The following is an 18,093-nucleotide window of genomic DNA, read 5'->3' on the forward strand; positions in this document are numbered from 1 at the left end:
AGATGTTGTTGTTAACAGCCTGATGTAAAATCTTTTTCTGTATTTATGTAAGATTATGTGTCTTTGCAGTAATTTACTTATAATTTGGATCATGTCCAAAGCTTTTCTTAAGGCAACAGAATTACTTTTTAATCCACCTGATGTCATTATAGCCTTACATTTAGCATTTTTATTGTAGAATTAGACATTTATAAATCTGCAATGTTAAATCCTTAATACCTAATAGATGGCTAGAAACTTGAAGCTGTAGTATATTTTAGTGTTCACTTTTTTCCTTGAAATCACAAACACTACACCTTACACATATAAAAATTGGGTGTGCTGTAGTCTTATATTTAACCTAAGTCATGTGAAATGACTAAATATCTCTTTATTAATGTCAGCTTTAGAAATACATAAGGAAGCGACATTTTCACAGTGCTTAGGGTTCATGCAGCTTTGTCATGTGTAGGGAAAAGGAAAGTCGATTTAGTGGTGGAATGATCATGGCCTAACTGTATGTTACATATGACTGATGTCAGACCACACTAAAGCTGTTCTCGCAGTGGTGAACTGCCTCCAGTAAAAAGAAAGAAAGCCCTTCAGGCAGATGGCCAATTTAAGAATAAAAATTAGCCTATAGTCTTCATTTATTTGTGGGCATAAATGAGAACTTACTTTAACCAAAAACCCTGTGATACATTTTTAGCCTCTTGCATGGTGAATGAATGGATTTTACACTTCCAATTGAATCAGAACTGTTAAAATAAGCTCCCAACACTACTATCATCTCTTCACAATCACTTGTCTTGAGTCTGCCTGTCAGTATATTCTCCTCTCTTGCAAGATACCTAATAATCTCATTTAAAATCATAGAGTTCCATGACACCAAAAAAGCTGACACAGTTTCTTCCTTGTTGCTACTGTACTACTTACCCCTGAGTGACTGCTTATCTCCAGCAACACCACTGCTTTATGTTACCAGATTTCTGAACAAACACTTCAGTTTATTTTGGGGTCACCCTTTTCTTTTGACAGATTGTGATTTATATATGCATTGTTTTTAATTTCCAGTAGGACCAACTTACCTAAGAAAACAACAACAAAATCAAATCCCCAAATCCCCTGCTGGGTCTCAGGAAGCTTACCTACTCCCACCTCTACTAACCTCTACTGTTGGGCTTGTCAGTGAGGGTAGCTATGAATTCATGCATCTTGAAATACCATGTTTTGATTTGGCTTGACAGTAACATACTACCTGGCAAAGAAACATCCCTAGAACATCCTGATACCCATGCAGAGCCCAGACCTTAAGTGTTTAAACTAATTCTCATTCAAACATTGATACTCTAATGTGTCACACCTTAGCCATAGCTGACAATTCATTTCTAAAAGAATCTGTGTTTTAAGGAATTTATTGTTTGAGATTTTCATTGTACATTCATCTATAGAGCAGATTTCTTGAAAATTCAGATACTCTAATTTGTCTAATTTATCAAAAATAAGATAAAGCAGAAACAAATGTAACTACTAATTAGTTAAAACAATGGCAATTACCAAGGAAAGTCAAAGTCTTAATGAATGAGATGCTTGGACAATGGCTTATTAATGACCAGAAGCAAGGGGATACTCACAAAGAAGGGACTTTTATTTTTTTCAGAAAAGGTAAGCATCATGAAACAAGAAAAAAGGCAAGTGCAGAGAAGGAGGATGGGAATAGCAGGTAGCCAAAATGATAAAATAGGAGTGAACTGAAAGGCACTGTCAGAGGTCAAGAGTGAGAGAGGCAAAGCTGAGAAATAGCTATGAGGGAGAAAATTCTTAGTGTATTAACAAGCAGACAGATGCAACTTGGTGGCATCTCACCAATTTGTTTTTTGTTTGTTTGTTTGTTTTGGGTTTTTTTTGCGGTACGCGGGCCTTTCACTGTTGTGGCCTCTTCCGTTGCGGAGCACAGGCTCCGGACCGCAGGCTCAGCGGCCATGGCTCATGGGCCCAGCCGCTCCGCGGCATGTGGGATCCTCCCGGACCGGGACACGAACCCGCGTTCCCTGCATCGGCAGGCGGACTGTCAACCACTGCGCCACCAGGGAAGCCCACCAATTTGTTTTTTTAATCCTGAAAAGCACATGTAATATACAAGAGCTCCGAAATCCAGTGTGTCATTCAGTGCAGTACTTTAAGCAGGGCAAAGATTAAAAAAATTTTATACTACATATTGTATTATTTACTCTATTTCTCACAATATTACATACATTACACGGCACTAAATAATATTATTTCAAAATATAGAGCAGACCAGTTTTGTTGTAGATAGTAAACTAAAGCTGTTGAACTCTGTAAGGTAACACCTTTTTCTAACAGTGGACTGCTGTTTTTAGACTAAAATCTTCCCCCAACTGCCCTTGCGCAAACTTTGATGCGGGAAGGAATCCTCATGCTGGTAGGAGGAAGCTCAGCTTTTACTGTTGAGGAATTAAACTCCGGTATCCCTTTAGAGCTGGAGAGAGGACTTGACTTCCCGGCTTCAAATCTGATGATGTGGCCCACAGCCTTCTGTGGGCTCGCGATCAATTCATCAGATGATGAGTTTGTCAAATGACCAATTTGTTAAATTTATAAATATGCTTATCTACTAAGACAGCTTATTTTAACTCTTTAAAAAATTTGTATTAATCCTACTGATGGATTCGAAGGAGCCAGGAGGGCTCCAGGGTTCTGCAGCCTATGGTTTCTCTCTGTTCTTCAGTCTCCCCTCTGTGGGATCCACAGCCCAGATTGTGCTGTGTTGCTCACTGTTCATTTTCCCTATCTTGGCTTTTTCTAGCTTCAGGAGATAAAGTAGAATGCTATTAAAATCTCCTCATTAGGGCTTCCCTGGTGGCGCAGTGGTTGAGAGTCCGCCTGCTGAGGCAGGGGACATGGGTTCGTGCCCCAGTCCGGGAGGATCCCATGTGCCGCGGAGCGGCTGGGCCCGTGAGCCATGGCCGCTGGGCCTGCGCTTCCGGAGCCTGTGCTCCGCAGCGGGGGAGGCCGCAGCAGTGAGAGGCCCGCGTACCGCAAAAAAAAAAAAAAAAAAAAAAAAAAAATCTCCTCATTAAATACAAGTTGTTGTAAATTCTATAAACAGTTAAAAATGCATTTGATCACACAGGCAAATTTGCTCACTCTCCAAAAATTGGGGAATGGATCTTAAAAATGATGAAATGTTAAAAACAAAAAAAATGGCTTTTAAAATATGAGAAAGAAATTAGTATAAATTGTTAAACTTCCAAATTAAAATTTTGGTTATGTTAATAAGAAGAAAATAGTCATAGAATATTCAAGAACAGTATAGTAATAATCATACACACAAGAAGAACATATTTATGAGAATAAATCATTCTATAACCATAGCTTTTAAAAACTGAAAATTTTCAAAAATTAACAAGATTTGCTGAATATATTCATGAGGAATATGTACATAAGAAAATGTATTCATATTAATTTGTCAGTAAGATTATTTCTTAAAATAAGGTTCTAGTAAACTTGAAATTTGGTGAATTCTGCAAATTGGTCACCTGGCCAATTGATTCTTCAGAGGATTACATTTTCCTGAATGGGACTACTTCAGCTTTCTTATGATGACACCGTGTTTGAAAAACTTGAAGTAATTGCCAACATTTAAAAGTCAAGAAATTTCTTGGAAAGCTCTGAATTATTATACTATTTCTTGAAAAATCTGCAACACTGAACCTATATTTCTATACAGTAGCATTAGCTGGACTTGAATAAGGCTACTCCCTTCAGAAGGGCCAGTGGTAGGGTGACCATATGGCCAGTGTGCTAATGATAGTCCTGGTTTATGCCTGTTTTCCTAGTATAATTCTTAAATGCACCCACTTTCACTCTCAACAGTGTTCAGTCTGAGAGAGAAATTGTACAGTCCCTGTAGTTAGTGAGCTCCAGTCTTCTGTAGTTCATACAACACCCTTTTATCTTATAATTCACATACCATATGCGTGGGCTTTGTAAGCATTTGAATGTGTTATTCCTGCTCTAGTGTCTCCTAGTCTAGTTCACGTACGTAGAAACACAGAGCTAATTCTTCCTTAGTGATGGATGAAGAGGCTTCGTTGTGTTTTCTCACTTAGTGTTACCTTCTGTTTGCTTCCTCTTACACAGGATGGTCTTAAATAAAGATTCGGTGCAGTGTCATCTGTTTTGTGCCTCGTGAATCTTCACTGTAGGAGGCATGACCCTATCACATGACTTTACTACTACGTGCACACTCTTATATTTATTTTTCAACCAGGGTTGTACCAAGAAATTCATGTAATAGCTCCTTACTGATGCAGCTAAATGGTTAGTAATCACAAACTCAGAGGCTAGCTAGCTTAATTTGTAAACCCCAAACTTGGTTTGCGCCAAGGCCTGTGCTAGTCAGTGAGCATACAGAGATGAAAGACATGGTGCTGTTCGTATTATCAAGTTATTAGTTCCTTCATAAGATAGTCTTGACTTTTGTTTGTGTGCCTTTTTACATCTCTGCATATTGTTTCTTGGCTTATCATCTTTCTTATGAAAGTAGGCCAGATGTGTGTGTGTGTGTGTGTGTGTGTGTGTGTTGGAGGAGGGACAGATTTGAGCAAGAACATTTTATTTCAACACGTACACTTTTATAGGCACGGAAACAGAGCAATGTTAAAGAGCTAGGCTACTGGCTATTTCAGGGAAGGCCTATTTCAGGTACGGCCTCACAGGCCTCACAGGGGGTTACAGTAATCTCAATTGAGATTTATGGTATGAAAATGTGATTTCATCAATTTAACTGGTGCTAGGTGTCTTCTCAAGGGTGACCAGCATCCCTGCAGAGCCTATATCAAAATAAAATATCCTTATTTTTATTTAGCTTCCTACCATTTATATATTCGGGCTCTTTCTTCTGGTATGATGTTTCTGAAAAGATATTGACCAATAAAATAAAAGGACCTGCCCATTGTCATAATACCTGTCGTAATCAGTCAATATGCCCATTGATTTATACCCTCTATTCAATCACATTTCCTATAACCTCTCTGGCTGAGAATCTGGGATTTTGTGAAGCTGTCCTGGAAATGTTTTCTGGACTGTTCTCTGCAAATTCCTTCCTGGGTGGAGCTGGTTAGGATGAGAAAATTTTAGATAACCCAGCTTCCAGGGACTGGTTGTAAATGCACTGTCTTGGACCAGATGGAAGATGATCTACTTCACTGGGAATCATGGTTTTAAGACTTCCTAAGTTACATGGTAATGGCATTCTTTAGTGGGTGCTTCTCAATCTCAGAAACACGACTGATTGGCTTCTCAGAGGAAATAACCTTGATATGTGGGCTTTTTCAATTAGTTTTAATATAGTGTGCTTATAAGAGACCTGAACCAAACTATCTAAGTATCCAAGCAGTTGATTGATAAATATGAATGCTTAATACATTGATTTGTGTTTAACACTAGAAATCAAATAGCTAAGAGAAACTAAGATATTCGTGTTCGTGGTTCATAGTATTCTTTCCCTTGAGGGGAAAAGAGGATGACTAATACTCTGTATTAAGGATTATAATTGCCAAGGAAACCAAGATGGAAAACACTTGTATCTGCTTCTCTGTTGGAAAGTCCACACCAGTATAGCCAACAATTATCAGGAATTTTCTCAAGGATCATTGTCAAGTTAGTCATCAAATGATATTACACAGATACACATTGCACTTCAGGGATATACATGTCAAGGTAAATGGATATTTAGTGCCAATATTACATGGTAAGTACTGACAAATTCCTAATTTTCAAGTTCTCATTGTTTATTCATTTCTTTTAGGAACCATAAAGAATTTTTATCACCACTTTAACTCAAGCAGTTAGGCTGATACAATTAAGTTATAGTCAGTGATCTACTGGTATCTGGCTCTCCCCCAAACTCCAAAATCCTGGGTTTGTAGCATTTGCCAATTTTCGTAGTGTAAATTCTCCCAGCAATGCTAATTTCTCCTACAGTTAACAACTGGCTCTCCCAATATTCCTGAATATTTAACAGTGGGCTCTCTAGAGTCTGTACAAGCTAACCCAGCACACTACTAGCAGTTTTAACTAGTTACAATCTAGTTCTGAAGTTGCATCTAGCTTTCTCCTATTATCTCTTGATCAGAGTCAGAAGACACATTAGTGAACCACCTCTTAAAGAAAACTATTTTACAAATAACTGTATCTGTTTATGCTGAGCTTATTAGCTTCATTTGTAGCTAGTGACCTTTACAAAGCGTGGGACAGAAGGAAGCTTACTATCATCGCTTAAATTCCCTCTCATTTGCATAGTGTATGTGGGAAGAGAATAAGCCACAGGGACAACTCAGTAGACAAAATGAAAAGTAGGACTAAAAAAAAAAAAAAGTAGGAAGAAGTTGTATGTGGGTAATGTAAGATAAAACATTCAGGAAAAGAGTATAGGGAAAAATAGAATGTAAAAACGAGATTGATAGAGACCTATTTTAATTTTTAAAAGTGGACACTGACGTACAGGTAAATAGATATTGTGGCATATTGGTTGTTTGACTGCAAAGTGAGAGTAGTTGAGATTAATTCTGCCTTCCGTATCCATCGTTTAATTGAGTTCAAGCAATTCTTAAGACCGACTTATAAAATGGAATTCATGTCAAACTCATGGTGTGAATTTTATGGAATCATTCTATTATCTATTTAAATTTCTTAAACTTCATTTTCCAAGCAAATGTTATTTGCAAATGTTCTAGAGATAGTAGCCACCAGCAACCTAGGCTCCCCATTCCTATTACTGTGGCTTTCTCCCTAGGAGTTATGGTTGGAGTATGTATAGAAATCACTCACACTTTCTTGATAAATTCCTGGGGTGGTAAAGTGGATGGGTAAGAAACAATAGGTACCTATACATTGAGAGATGAAGAAAATTCTTTGAGAGAATTTATCAAAGAGAAGGGGAGTCTGATATGATGATCTTGACTCAGGAATAAAAAGCGTTGGTTGTCACAGGTGCAAAGGAATTCTGAGTGTAGCATTGAGGCTGTTGCACAAATCTTGCAATTCTTTGCTGTAAGTCTAGGTTCTGGGGAGGAGAATATCAGGAGCTTCCTCACCAGGTTTTTATGAAACATATTGTGGGTCCAAGAGACAACACTTTAGGACACCTCTAACAACCTTTGGTGTTATAACTGATGCCGTCTTCTCTAGAAATGGGCAGCTGGTATCCTTTTTATGTGGGTTGGATTTTATTTCCAGAACTCAAGAAAGAGATAGCCACAAAATTGTGTCCTTACAACCAGGATCAGGAATGTACTTGAGAGCAAGAGGTCAAGTTCATTTCTAATCTTCCCTGGAAGTTTTCCCATCATTATCAGTGACCTCATGGCTGGAAAGTTTGAATTTTACTAAGAGCTATGAACACAGAGTGGCTTTAATTAAAGAAAAAGATAGTCAATAATTGTTGGTTTGACGTTTATAAGACAATAATTCTGGTAAAATCATATTCCATGTGAGAACTGGAAAGTTCTATTACGCTATTACCAGAAGCTGAGAATAAAATTAGTTTAACTCGAAGTAAGTTCACAAAAGTTGTAACAAACATACCGGGCAGCTTCTGAATATCTCTCCAGACATCTAAACACTGTTGCCTGACGAAGATGATTTCGGAAATAGGCTGGGTTTAAAACAATGCTCCTGAAAAGATAAAAGAAACGCAAATGTTATTGAGCTTTTAAAAGTCAATTACCAGAAGTGTATAGGAATGAAATAACATTCATTCAATTTTACATACTATATATGTTAAAAGATACTAGTAAATGGATCATTTTTCTTCCTGTAATTGTCAGTTAAGACAAATAAACAAGCATTATTGAAAAATTAAGTTTGCATGATAAAAGCAATTATATTTATAACACAGGCTAACTTTTATAGATATAACAATGGCAACAAATTTGAATCCACTTATATTACATATAAGACATGGTGTTATTTTGTTTGTTATATATTAATAAATCAGGCAAAGATCACAGGTAGACATATTTATGGTATGTCTACCTATAATGAAGGGGAAGATTGTTAGCTGCTGAATTTCAGTTAAAAGAAAGGAACTGGAATTTGGATAACATGTTTGCTTGCACTCCACATTGGGTTCTGTGTCTTCCCCCAGCTGGACAATGTAGTGGAATGGAAGGAGCCCTGTACCATTGGCTAAGGATTCTGGTCCTGAACTTGCCACTTTTGGTAAGACCCTTGTTCATTTTGGGTTTCCATTTTCTTTTATTGAAATTACAAGGCTTGACTTTTGGATAAGATTATCTATCCTTGCTTGCTGATTTTTTCATTATCTCAGAGTTCTGCAGTCTCAGTTCCAGCTCAGATGAGATGATGATCACTCCATAGCTGCCCTCTTCCTCCAGAGATAAACTGGCAGCCATTCCTCTTCCTTGCCTCACTGAGAACCCGGCACTGTTCAAGGCATTTGATATAATGAGGTGAACTAGACAGATATAGACCATGATTCATCCCCGAATGAGGAGACAGCCATTTGTTAAATTTTAAGGGGTAGCTTATATCATAATAGAGTGTTGTGTTATTGATGTAAGATACAAATGTTACAGAACCAGCACAGGATTATTAAGCAATCTTTTTGTGAGCCTGTTTTTACAAGTTGCTGAGAATCACTTGGAATTAGTTCATTATGGAAGTAAGTGGTTCTTAATCTTTTCTGGGGAGGTTCACAGAGCTTTTTGAGAATTGGATGAAAGCTATGGATCTCTGTCCAGAAAAATGCACATAAACATGGTTGCCCAAATTTAGGTAATTCATGTGACCCCTTAAGGCTATTCATGAACTCCAGACTAAAAAAAATCCAGACAAGAATAATTCCATTCCCAGAAACATTGCTTATAGAAAGAATAAAGTAAAAAAAGAAGCATCTATCTGACGTACATAGAATCACAGAATTATATGACGATGAGATGGATTGACTGAATAATTCAGCTCACTTTAAACACAAGTGAACAGAATCCAGAGAGGCTAAGGGACCTCTCTAAAATCATAAAGTAGTTAGTTGCAATGCTGCTTCAAGTTGATTATTATGTTTCCCATCTCTAGCTACAGCACTTCATATTTTACCTTACTCCTTCTCTATGATTTCTGAATTAGCGGGGCCGGAGTTAGTAAAGTTTCACTGCATTCTATGCTTAGTAGTTTGTACAAATGAATACATTAATCTCCCAAGAACACAGACCATTTGCTTTGTTGATTAAAATATTGGAAATTTAAAGCCTATTACATAAGTTTATTCCACATCCATACTGAACTATTAATATCTACTACTAATACTTTATATTAATTCAGGAAAAAGGACATTTATAAAGCATGTTTGTGTATTTTATCTGTGTAAAAGTAATCTTGTAAAATTAGATCAGAGTGAAAAGAACAGTGCTCTGTCTAGGGGCCTGGGTCTTCCGACTCTGACCAGAACTTTTTCTTCCACATTGTAGCTAATTCTTTCCTTTTACTTTGTAATCTTTATTCACTTATGCATTTTAAGCAAATGTCTGCAAATGTGATGAGACAAAATCCTTACTGAATGACCATTTCTTGTCTTTGACATCTCTTTGCCCATGATGTGGTATTTTGGTTTTGCTATGCTATTCTCCAAAGAATCTCGCTTTGCCGGATGTGTTCTTTTGATAAAAATGGATTAGGCTGAAGAAAAGGATGGGGTGTGGTGGACAGGAGGAGTGTGAGAGAAGGGTTTAATACAATAGAGGGAGGAGGGAGAGGAGGAATGATCAGAGTGGCCTTGGTGGAGGAGGAGATTTTTGTGGGTAGTGAGGGTTGATGAGATAAACACTGTTTCAGTGTAATTTTTAAAAAGAATAGATTTTTAAAAAATTGCTTGTAATTACAAGTCCTTTCTTTGGTGCTGAAGAAATACATTAGAGGACATGAGTTTAGAAATCACTATTGCTAAACTAGACTAGGCTCTCTTAAACCATAACACCACCCTTTACTAAGCCACATAAATCACAGCTTCAGAAGAGGGACCAAAAAGACAGGACCCAGTCTGCCCTGACAGGTGGAGGTCTACCTATAAAAGGAAGTTTAGAAATTTGAGATGAGATATTATATTTGGCAGTTCATTACTTTTGGTTGCCTTATAATTATTGCAGCATTCACTGTGTGCTTATAATATGCCCAGTTAGATATTTGGCATGAAAATGCTAGTGCTGATTGTAAAGCCTAGTTTTTATCCTTTTATTGTTTTATTCAATGCTTTCTAAAATGACATACCCTTTTTTTTTTTTTTTTTTGCGGTATGCGGGCCTCTCACTGTTGTGGCCTCTCCTGTTGCGGAGTACAGGCTCCGGACGTGCAGGCTCAGGGGCCATGGCTCACGGGCCCAGCCGCTCCGCGGCATGTGGGATCTTCCCGGACCGGGGCACGAACCCATGTCCCCTGCATTGGCAGGCGGACTCTCAACCACTGTGCCACCAGGGAAGCCCCATACCCTTTTTTTTAAAAAAAATTAATTTTCTTTATTTTTTATACAGGAGGTTCTTATTAGTTATCTGTTTTATACATGTTACTGTATATATGTCAATCCCAATCTCCCAGTTCATCCCACCGCCCCCCCTCCCCCCCAACCACTTTCCCCTCTTGGTGTCCATACGTTTGTTCTCTACATCTGTGTCTCAATTTCTGCCTTGCAAACTGGTTCATCTGTACCATTTTCCTAGATTCCACATATTTGTGTTAATATACGATATTTGTTTTTCTCTTTCTGACTTACTTCACTCTGTATGAAAGTCTCTAGGTCCATCCACGTCTCTACAAATGACCCAATTTCGTTCCTTTTTATGGCTGAGTAATATTCCACTGAATATATATACCGCACCTTCTTTTTCCATTCATCTGTCGATGGGCATTTAGGTTGCTTCCATGTCCTGGCTATTGTACATAGAGCTGAAATGGACATGGTGGTACATGACTCTTTTTGAATTACGGTTTTCTCCGGATATATGCCCAGTAGTGGGATTGCTGGATCATATGGTAATTCTATTTTTAGTTTTTTAAGGAACCTCCATACTGTGCTCCATAGTGGCTGTATCCATTTACATTCTCACCAACAGTGCAAGAGGGTTCACTTTTTTCCATAGCCTCTCCAGCATTTATTGTTTCTAGATCTTTTGATGATGGCTATTCTGACCGGTGTGAGGTGATACCACATTGTAGTTTTGATTTGCATTTCTCTAATAACTAGTGATGTTGAGCAGCTTTTCATGTGCCTCTTGGCCATCTGTATGTCTTCTTTGGTGAAATGTCTATTTAGGTCTTCTGCCCATTTTTTAATTGAATTGTTTGTTTTTTTGATATTGAGCTCCATGAGCTGTTTGTATATTTTGGAGATTAATCCTTTGTCTGTTGTCTCATTTGCAAATACTTTCTCGCATTTTGAGGGTTGTCTTTTGGTCTTGTTTATGGTTTCCTTTGCTGTGCAAAAGCTTTTAAGTTTCATTAGGTTCCATTTGTTTATTTTTGTTTTTATTTCATTACTCTGAGAGGTGGGTCAGAAAAAATTCTGCTGTGATTTATGTCAAAGAGTGTTCTTCCTATGTTTTCCTCTAAGAGTTATATAGTGTCCGGTCTAACATTTAGGTCTCAAATCCATTTTGAGTTTATTTTTGTGTATGGTGTTAAGGAGTGTTCTAATTTCATTCTTTTACATGTAGCAGTCCAGTTTTCCCAGCACCACTTATTGAAGAGACTGTCTTTTCTCCAGCCTATATCCTTTCCTGCTTTGTCATAGATTAGTTGACCATAGGTGTATGGATTTACCTCTGGGCTTTCTATCCTGTTCCATTGATCTATATTTCTGTTTTTGTGCCAGTACCATATTGTCTTGATTACTGTAGCTTTGTAGTATAGTCTGAAGCCAGGGAGTCTGATTCCTCCAGCTCCGTTTTTTTCCCTCAACATTGCTTTGGCTATTCGGGGTCTTTTGTGTCTCCATACAAATTTTAAGATTTTTTTGTTCTAGTTCTGTAAAATATGACATTGGTAATTTGATAGGGATTGCATTGAATCTGTAGATTGCTTTGGGTAGTATAATCATTTTCACAATATTGATTCTTCTAATCCCAGAACATGGTATATCTCTCCATCTGTTTGTGTCATCGTTGATTTCTTTCATCAGTGTCTTACCGTGTTCTGAGTACAGGTCTTTTACCTCCTTAGGTAGGTTTATTCCTAGGTATTTTATTCTTTTTGTTGCAATGGTGAATGGGATTGTTTCCTTAATTTCTATTTCTGATCTTTCATTGTTAGTGTACAGGAATGCAAGAGATTTCTGTGCATTAATTTTGTATTCTGCAGCTTTACCAAATTCATTGATTAGCTCTAGTAGTTTTCTGATAGCATCTTAGGATTTTCTATGTATAGTATCATGTCCTCAGCAAACAGTGACAGTTTTACTTCTTTTCCAATTTGTATTCCTTTTATTTCTTTTTCTTCTCTGATGGCCATGGCTAGGAATTCCAAAACTATGTTGAATAATAGTGGCAAGAGTGGACATCCTTGTCTTCTTCCTTATCTTAGAGGAAATGCTTTCAGTTTTTCACCATTGAGAATGATGTTTGCTGTGGGTTTGTCATATATGGCCTTTACTTTGTTGAGGTAGGTTCCCTCTATGCTCACTTTCTGAAGAGTTTTTATCATAAATGGGTGTTGAATTTTGTCAAAAGCTTTTTCTGCATCTGTTGAGATGATCAATATGTTTTTTCTCCTTCAGTTTGTTAATATGGTGTAGTACATTGATTGATTTGTGTGTATTGAAGAATCCATGCATCCCTGGGATAAATCCCACTTGACCATGGTGTATGATCCTATTAATGTGTTGTTGGATTCTGTTTGCTAGTATTTTGTTGAGGATTTTTGCATCTATATTCATCAGTGATATTGGTCTGTACTTTCATTTTTTGTAGTATGTTTCTCTGGTTTTGTTATCAGGGTGATGGTGGCCTTGTAGAATGAGTTTGGGAGTGTTCCTTCGTTTGTAATTTTTTGGAAGAGTTTGAGAAGGATGGGTGTTAGCATTTCTCTAAATGTTTGATAGAATTCACCTGTGAAGCCATCTGGACCAGGACTTTTGTTTGTTGGGAGATTTTTAATCACAGTTTCAATTTCATTGCTTGTGATTGGTCTATTCATATTTTCCATTTCTTCCTGGTTCAGTCTTAGAAGGTTATACCTTTCTATGAATTTGTCCATTTCTTCCAGGTTGTCCATTTTATTGGCATAGAATTGCTTGTAGTAGTTTCTTAGGATGCTTTGTATTTCTGTGGTGTCCATTGTAAATTCTCCTTTTTAATTTCTAATTTTACTGGTTTGAGTCCTCTCCCTCTTTTTCTTGATGAGTCTGGCTAAAAAGGTTGATCAATTTTGTTTATCTTCTGAAAGAACCAGGTTTTAGTTGTATTCATCTTTACTGTTTTCTTTGTTTCTATTTCATTTATTTATGCTCTGACCTTTATGATTTCTTTCCTTCTACTAACTTTGGGTTTTGTTTGTTCTTCTTTTTCTAGTTCCTTCAGGTGTAAGGTTAGATTGTTTATTTGAGATTTTTCTTGTTTCTTGAGGTAGGATTGTGTTGCTATAAACTTCCCGCTTAGAACTGCTTTTGCTGCGTCCCATGGGTTTTGGATCGTCGTGTTTTCACTGTCATTTGTCTCTGGCATGTTTTGATATCCTCTTTGGTTCCTTCAGTGATCTCTTGGTTATTTAGTAAGGTATTGTTTAGCCTCCATGTGTATTTGTTTTTTACATTTTTTTCCCCTATAATTGATTTCTAATCTCATAGCATTGTGGTTGGAAAAGATGCTTGATATGGTTTCAGTTTTCTTATATTTACTGAGACTTGATTTGAGACCCAAGATCTGATCTATTCTGGAGAATGTTTTTTGTGCACTTGAGAACAAAGTGTAATCTGTTGTTTTGGGGTAGAATGTCCTATAAATATCAATTAAATCTATCTGGTCTGTTGTGTCATTTAAAGCTATTGTTTCCTGTATGACACTCTGCATTATTAATTTTCTGTCTGTATGATCTGTCCATTGGTGTAAGTGAGGTGTTAAAGTCCCCCACTATTATTATTATTTTTCGCAGTACGCAGGCCTCTCACTGTTGTGGCCTCTCCTGTTGCGGAGCACAGGCTCCGGACGCGCAGGCTCAGTGGCCATGGCTCACGGGCCCAGCCGCTCCATGGCATGTGGGATCTTCCCAGACCGGGACATGAACCTGTGTCCCCTGCATCAGCAGGCGGACTCTCAACCACTGCGCCACCAGGGAAGGCCCCCCCCGCCACTATTATTGTGTTACTGTCGATTCCCTCTTTATAGGTGTTAGCATTTGCCTTATGTATTGAGGTGCTCCTATGTTAGGTGCATATATATTTATAATTGTTATATCTTCTTCTTGGATTGATCCCTTGATAATTATGTAGTGTCCTTCTTTGTCTCTTGTAATTGTCTTTATTTTAAAGTTTCTTTTATCTGATATGAGTATGGCTACTCCAGCTTTCTTTTGATTTCCATTTGCATGGAATATCTTTTTCTATCCCCTCACTTTCAGTCTGTTATGTGTCCCTAGGTCTGAAATCGGTCTCTTGTAGACAGCATATATATCAGTCTTGTTTTTGTATCCATTCAGCGAGCCTGCGTCTTTTAGTTGGAGCATTTAATCCATTTACATTTAAGGTAATTATCAATATCTGTGTTCCTATTACCATTTTTATAATTGTTTTGTTTTTTGTTTTTTTTTTTGTAAGTCCTTTTCTTCTCTTGTGTTTCCCACTTAGAGAAGTTCCTTTAGCATTTGTTGTAGAGCTGGTTTGTTGGTGCTGAATTCTCTTACCTTTTGTTTGTCTGTAAAGTTTTGATTTCTCCAAAGGCTCTGAATGAGATCCTTGCCAGTAGAGTAATCTTGGTTGTAGGTTCTTCGCTTTCATCACTTTAAATATATCATGCCACTCCCTTCTGGCTTGTAGAGTTTCTGCTGAGAAATCAGCTGTTAACCTTATGGGAGTTCCCTTGTATGTTATTTGTTGTTTTTCCCTTGCTGCTTTCAATATTTTTTCTTTGTCTGTAAGTTTTGTCAATTTGATTACTATGTGTCTCAATGTGTTTCTCCTTGGGTTTATCCCGCCTGGGACTCTCTGCGCTTCCTGGACTTGGGTGGTTATTTCCTTTCCTATGTTAGGGAAGTTTCCGACTATAATCTCTTGAAATATTTTCTCTGGTCCTTTCTCTCTCTCTTCTCCTTCTGGGACCTCTATAATGGGAATGTTGGTGTGTTTAATGTTGTCCCAGAGGTCTCTTAGACTGTCTTCATTTCTTTTCATTCTTTTTTCTTTATTCTGTTCCATGGCAGTGAATTCCCCCATTCTGTCTTTCAGCACACTTATCCGTTCTTCTGCCTCAGTTATTCTGCTATTGATTCCTTCTAGTGTATTTTTCATTTCATTTATTGTATTGTTCATCTCTGTTTGTTTGTTATTTAATTCTTCTTGGTGTTTGTTCTTTAATTCTTCTTGGTCTTTGTTAAACCTTTCTTGCATCTCCTTGATCTTTGCCTCCATTATGTTTCCAAGGTCCTGGATCATCTTCACTATCATTATTCTGCATTCTTTTTCTGGAAGGTTGCCTAGCTCCATTTCATTTACTTATTTTTCTGGGGTTTTATCTTGTTCCTTCATGTGGTACATAGCTCTCTGCCTTTTCATTTTGTCTGTGAATGTGGTTTTCATTCCACAGGCTGCAAGATTGTAGTTCTTCTTGCTTCTGCTCTTTAATTCTTGTCAATTTTCTCTGGAAGGGAAAGAACTGCCTAATGATCTCTTTGTGAAAAAATTGATCTAATATGGCATTTTTATTCTTTGATGAAGTTTATAATCTTCATTTTTTAAAATTGCAAACCCCCCCCACATTTAGTGGTTTTCACTGGTGTTAAAGGCATTAAGCAATTTTAGGAAGAACACACATTTTTATACTATTGTCTTCCAATCCAGGAACCTGACATTCTCTTTATTCAAATATTCTTTTATGTCTTCCAGTAATATTTTAACCTTCCTTTACCTTTTTTAAAATAGAGGTTTTATGTAAAATAGATAGCTAGTGGGAAGTAGCCGCATAGCACAGGGAGATCAGCTTGGTGGTTTGTGACCACCTAGAGGGGTGGGATAGGGAGGGTGGGAGGGAGGGAGACGCAAGAGGGAAGAGATATGGGAACATATGTATATGTTATAAAGCAGAAACCAACATGCCATTGTAAAGCAGTTATACTCCAATAAAGATGTTAAAATAGAGAGGTTTTATAAATTTCTTATTAATTCTAAAGTTTAAAAATTATCGATGGGAATTATACCGATAATATTCGTGTGTGTGTGTGAGTGTGCACTCACGCACCTGGGAGCTCACTAGAACTCTAAAGTCTTGACCCCTAAACCGACTGAATCTGCATTTTAACAAGAACCTCAGGTGATTTGATTGCACAGTAAAGTTTGAGAAGCACCACATGTATGTCTGATAAGAATGGGATTTTTTCTATTATACTTCCTAACTTCTTATTGCTAGCATTTAGATATGTATTTTAAAATTACTTAGTTTTGTATCTCTGTTTTTTAATATTGCAGTAATTTAGTTTTATTCACATCATCTGCAAATAATGAAGTTTGGTACTGCTTTTCAATATTTACATTTTTTTTCCTTCTCTTACTGCATAGGCTAAAATTTTTTTAAAAGGAATTTAAATAAGTGAGGTGATCTAGGGATGCTGTAGTACTTCACTGATAATTATGATTATGAATTAATTTGAGAAAAAGTATTATTTTCCAATTATCAGAAATAAATGCTTAATTTTTTTTCAAATGTCCTCTGGATCTATCAACATGATTGTGTCCTTTGTCCTTTTCTTTTGTAGGGATGACTTGGATTAATTACTTATTCAAAAAAAGCATTCAATTGATAAACAGAATGTTAAAGTCAAGGATTAAGATAGATACCTTTACTTCACTCAGATTCCTTGGGAGATCTTTCTAGACCTAAGTTTTAATGGTGATTATTACCATTTCAAAATTCAGTTTGTTTTTAAAGGCAATATTGATTTCATGTTCTTTTTTTACATCTTTACATTTATTCTCTAATTTTTAGAAAATTAACTTCTTATTTTAATGTACTTTTATTTAAGTCAATTTTATTGAGGTATAATCTACATATAGTAGTATTCACCTTTTTAAAGTGTACAGTTTGATGCATTTTGAGATGTTTATAACCATCACCACAATAAAGTTATAGACTTTTCCCAACCACATCCAAAAGTGGCAATGGAGGCAGGAGAATTTCATACCTGTTGCCCCAGAGACAGATGTGTTTTGCTTCTACATCTCAATCAAACGCCTGAAACCTGTGAGTGAGAACATTAGTTATCACTACTTCAGGGGCTTAGTGCTTTAGTCTTTTTATGAGATTAGGGATCAGGGAAGCAATTTCTTATTTAGGCCAAGATTCCTAAATTCAGTTTCCTTTACCTTGCTTAGTCATTAGCAAAGTAAACTAGCAGTGACTCATTCTCCTGAATGACATTCTTAATATATTAGTGAAATGCTGACATATTCTTTTAGAAATAGTTGGTAGACCTAGAGAATGCCAGGGATATGAAACATTTTTACTTCGCCAAAGCATGATATCCTTGTGGATAAGATGGTGATATTTATGCTGGATAATGGCATAATTCAATAGATTATAACTTGTTGAACAACTGACCAGTACTGTTGAAGTATAGTCTAGATTATTATGCAAGTTTAATGGCTTGTCCTTAGCCCTTTTTGTGGATAATATTTCCATTAGTGACTAAGATTAAGAGATTGAAAGGATGCCTATAAATGTTTTAGATGGCATAAATTTTACCTAACAAAGAATAATATCATTAATAACAGAAGCAAAATTCAAAATGATATGGGCAGGTTAAAAATCTTATGTTATGGATTCTAAAAATCAGTTTTACAAATATAATCATGGCTTGAGTGTGGCCATGTGGAAAAAGTCT

At 36.8% G+C, this 18,093-nt stretch overlaps 1 protein-coding gene across 1 annotated transcript in view; it reads right to left on the reverse strand.

Annotated features, from left to right (window-relative positions):
• Nucleotides 1–18,093, reverse strand: part of SPATA16 (spermatogenesis associated 16) — a 220,648-nt gene that overhangs the window by 118,594 nt on the left and 83,961 nt on the right. Inside the window, exon 3 of the mRNA XM_060149017.1 lies at nt 7,591–7,680. Coding sequence (XP_060005000.1) covers nt 7,591–7,680 — 90 coding nt within the window. The remainder of the gene's footprint in view (nt 1–7,590; nt 7,681–18,093) is intronic.

This window comes from Lagenorhynchus albirostris, chromosome 5, assembly GCF_949774975.1.
Source record: "Lagenorhynchus albirostris chromosome 5, mLagAlb1.1, whole genome shotgun sequence".
NCBI classification, from domain to species: Eukaryota; Metazoa; Chordata; class Mammalia; order Artiodactyla; family Delphinidae; genus Lagenorhynchus; species Lagenorhynchus albirostris.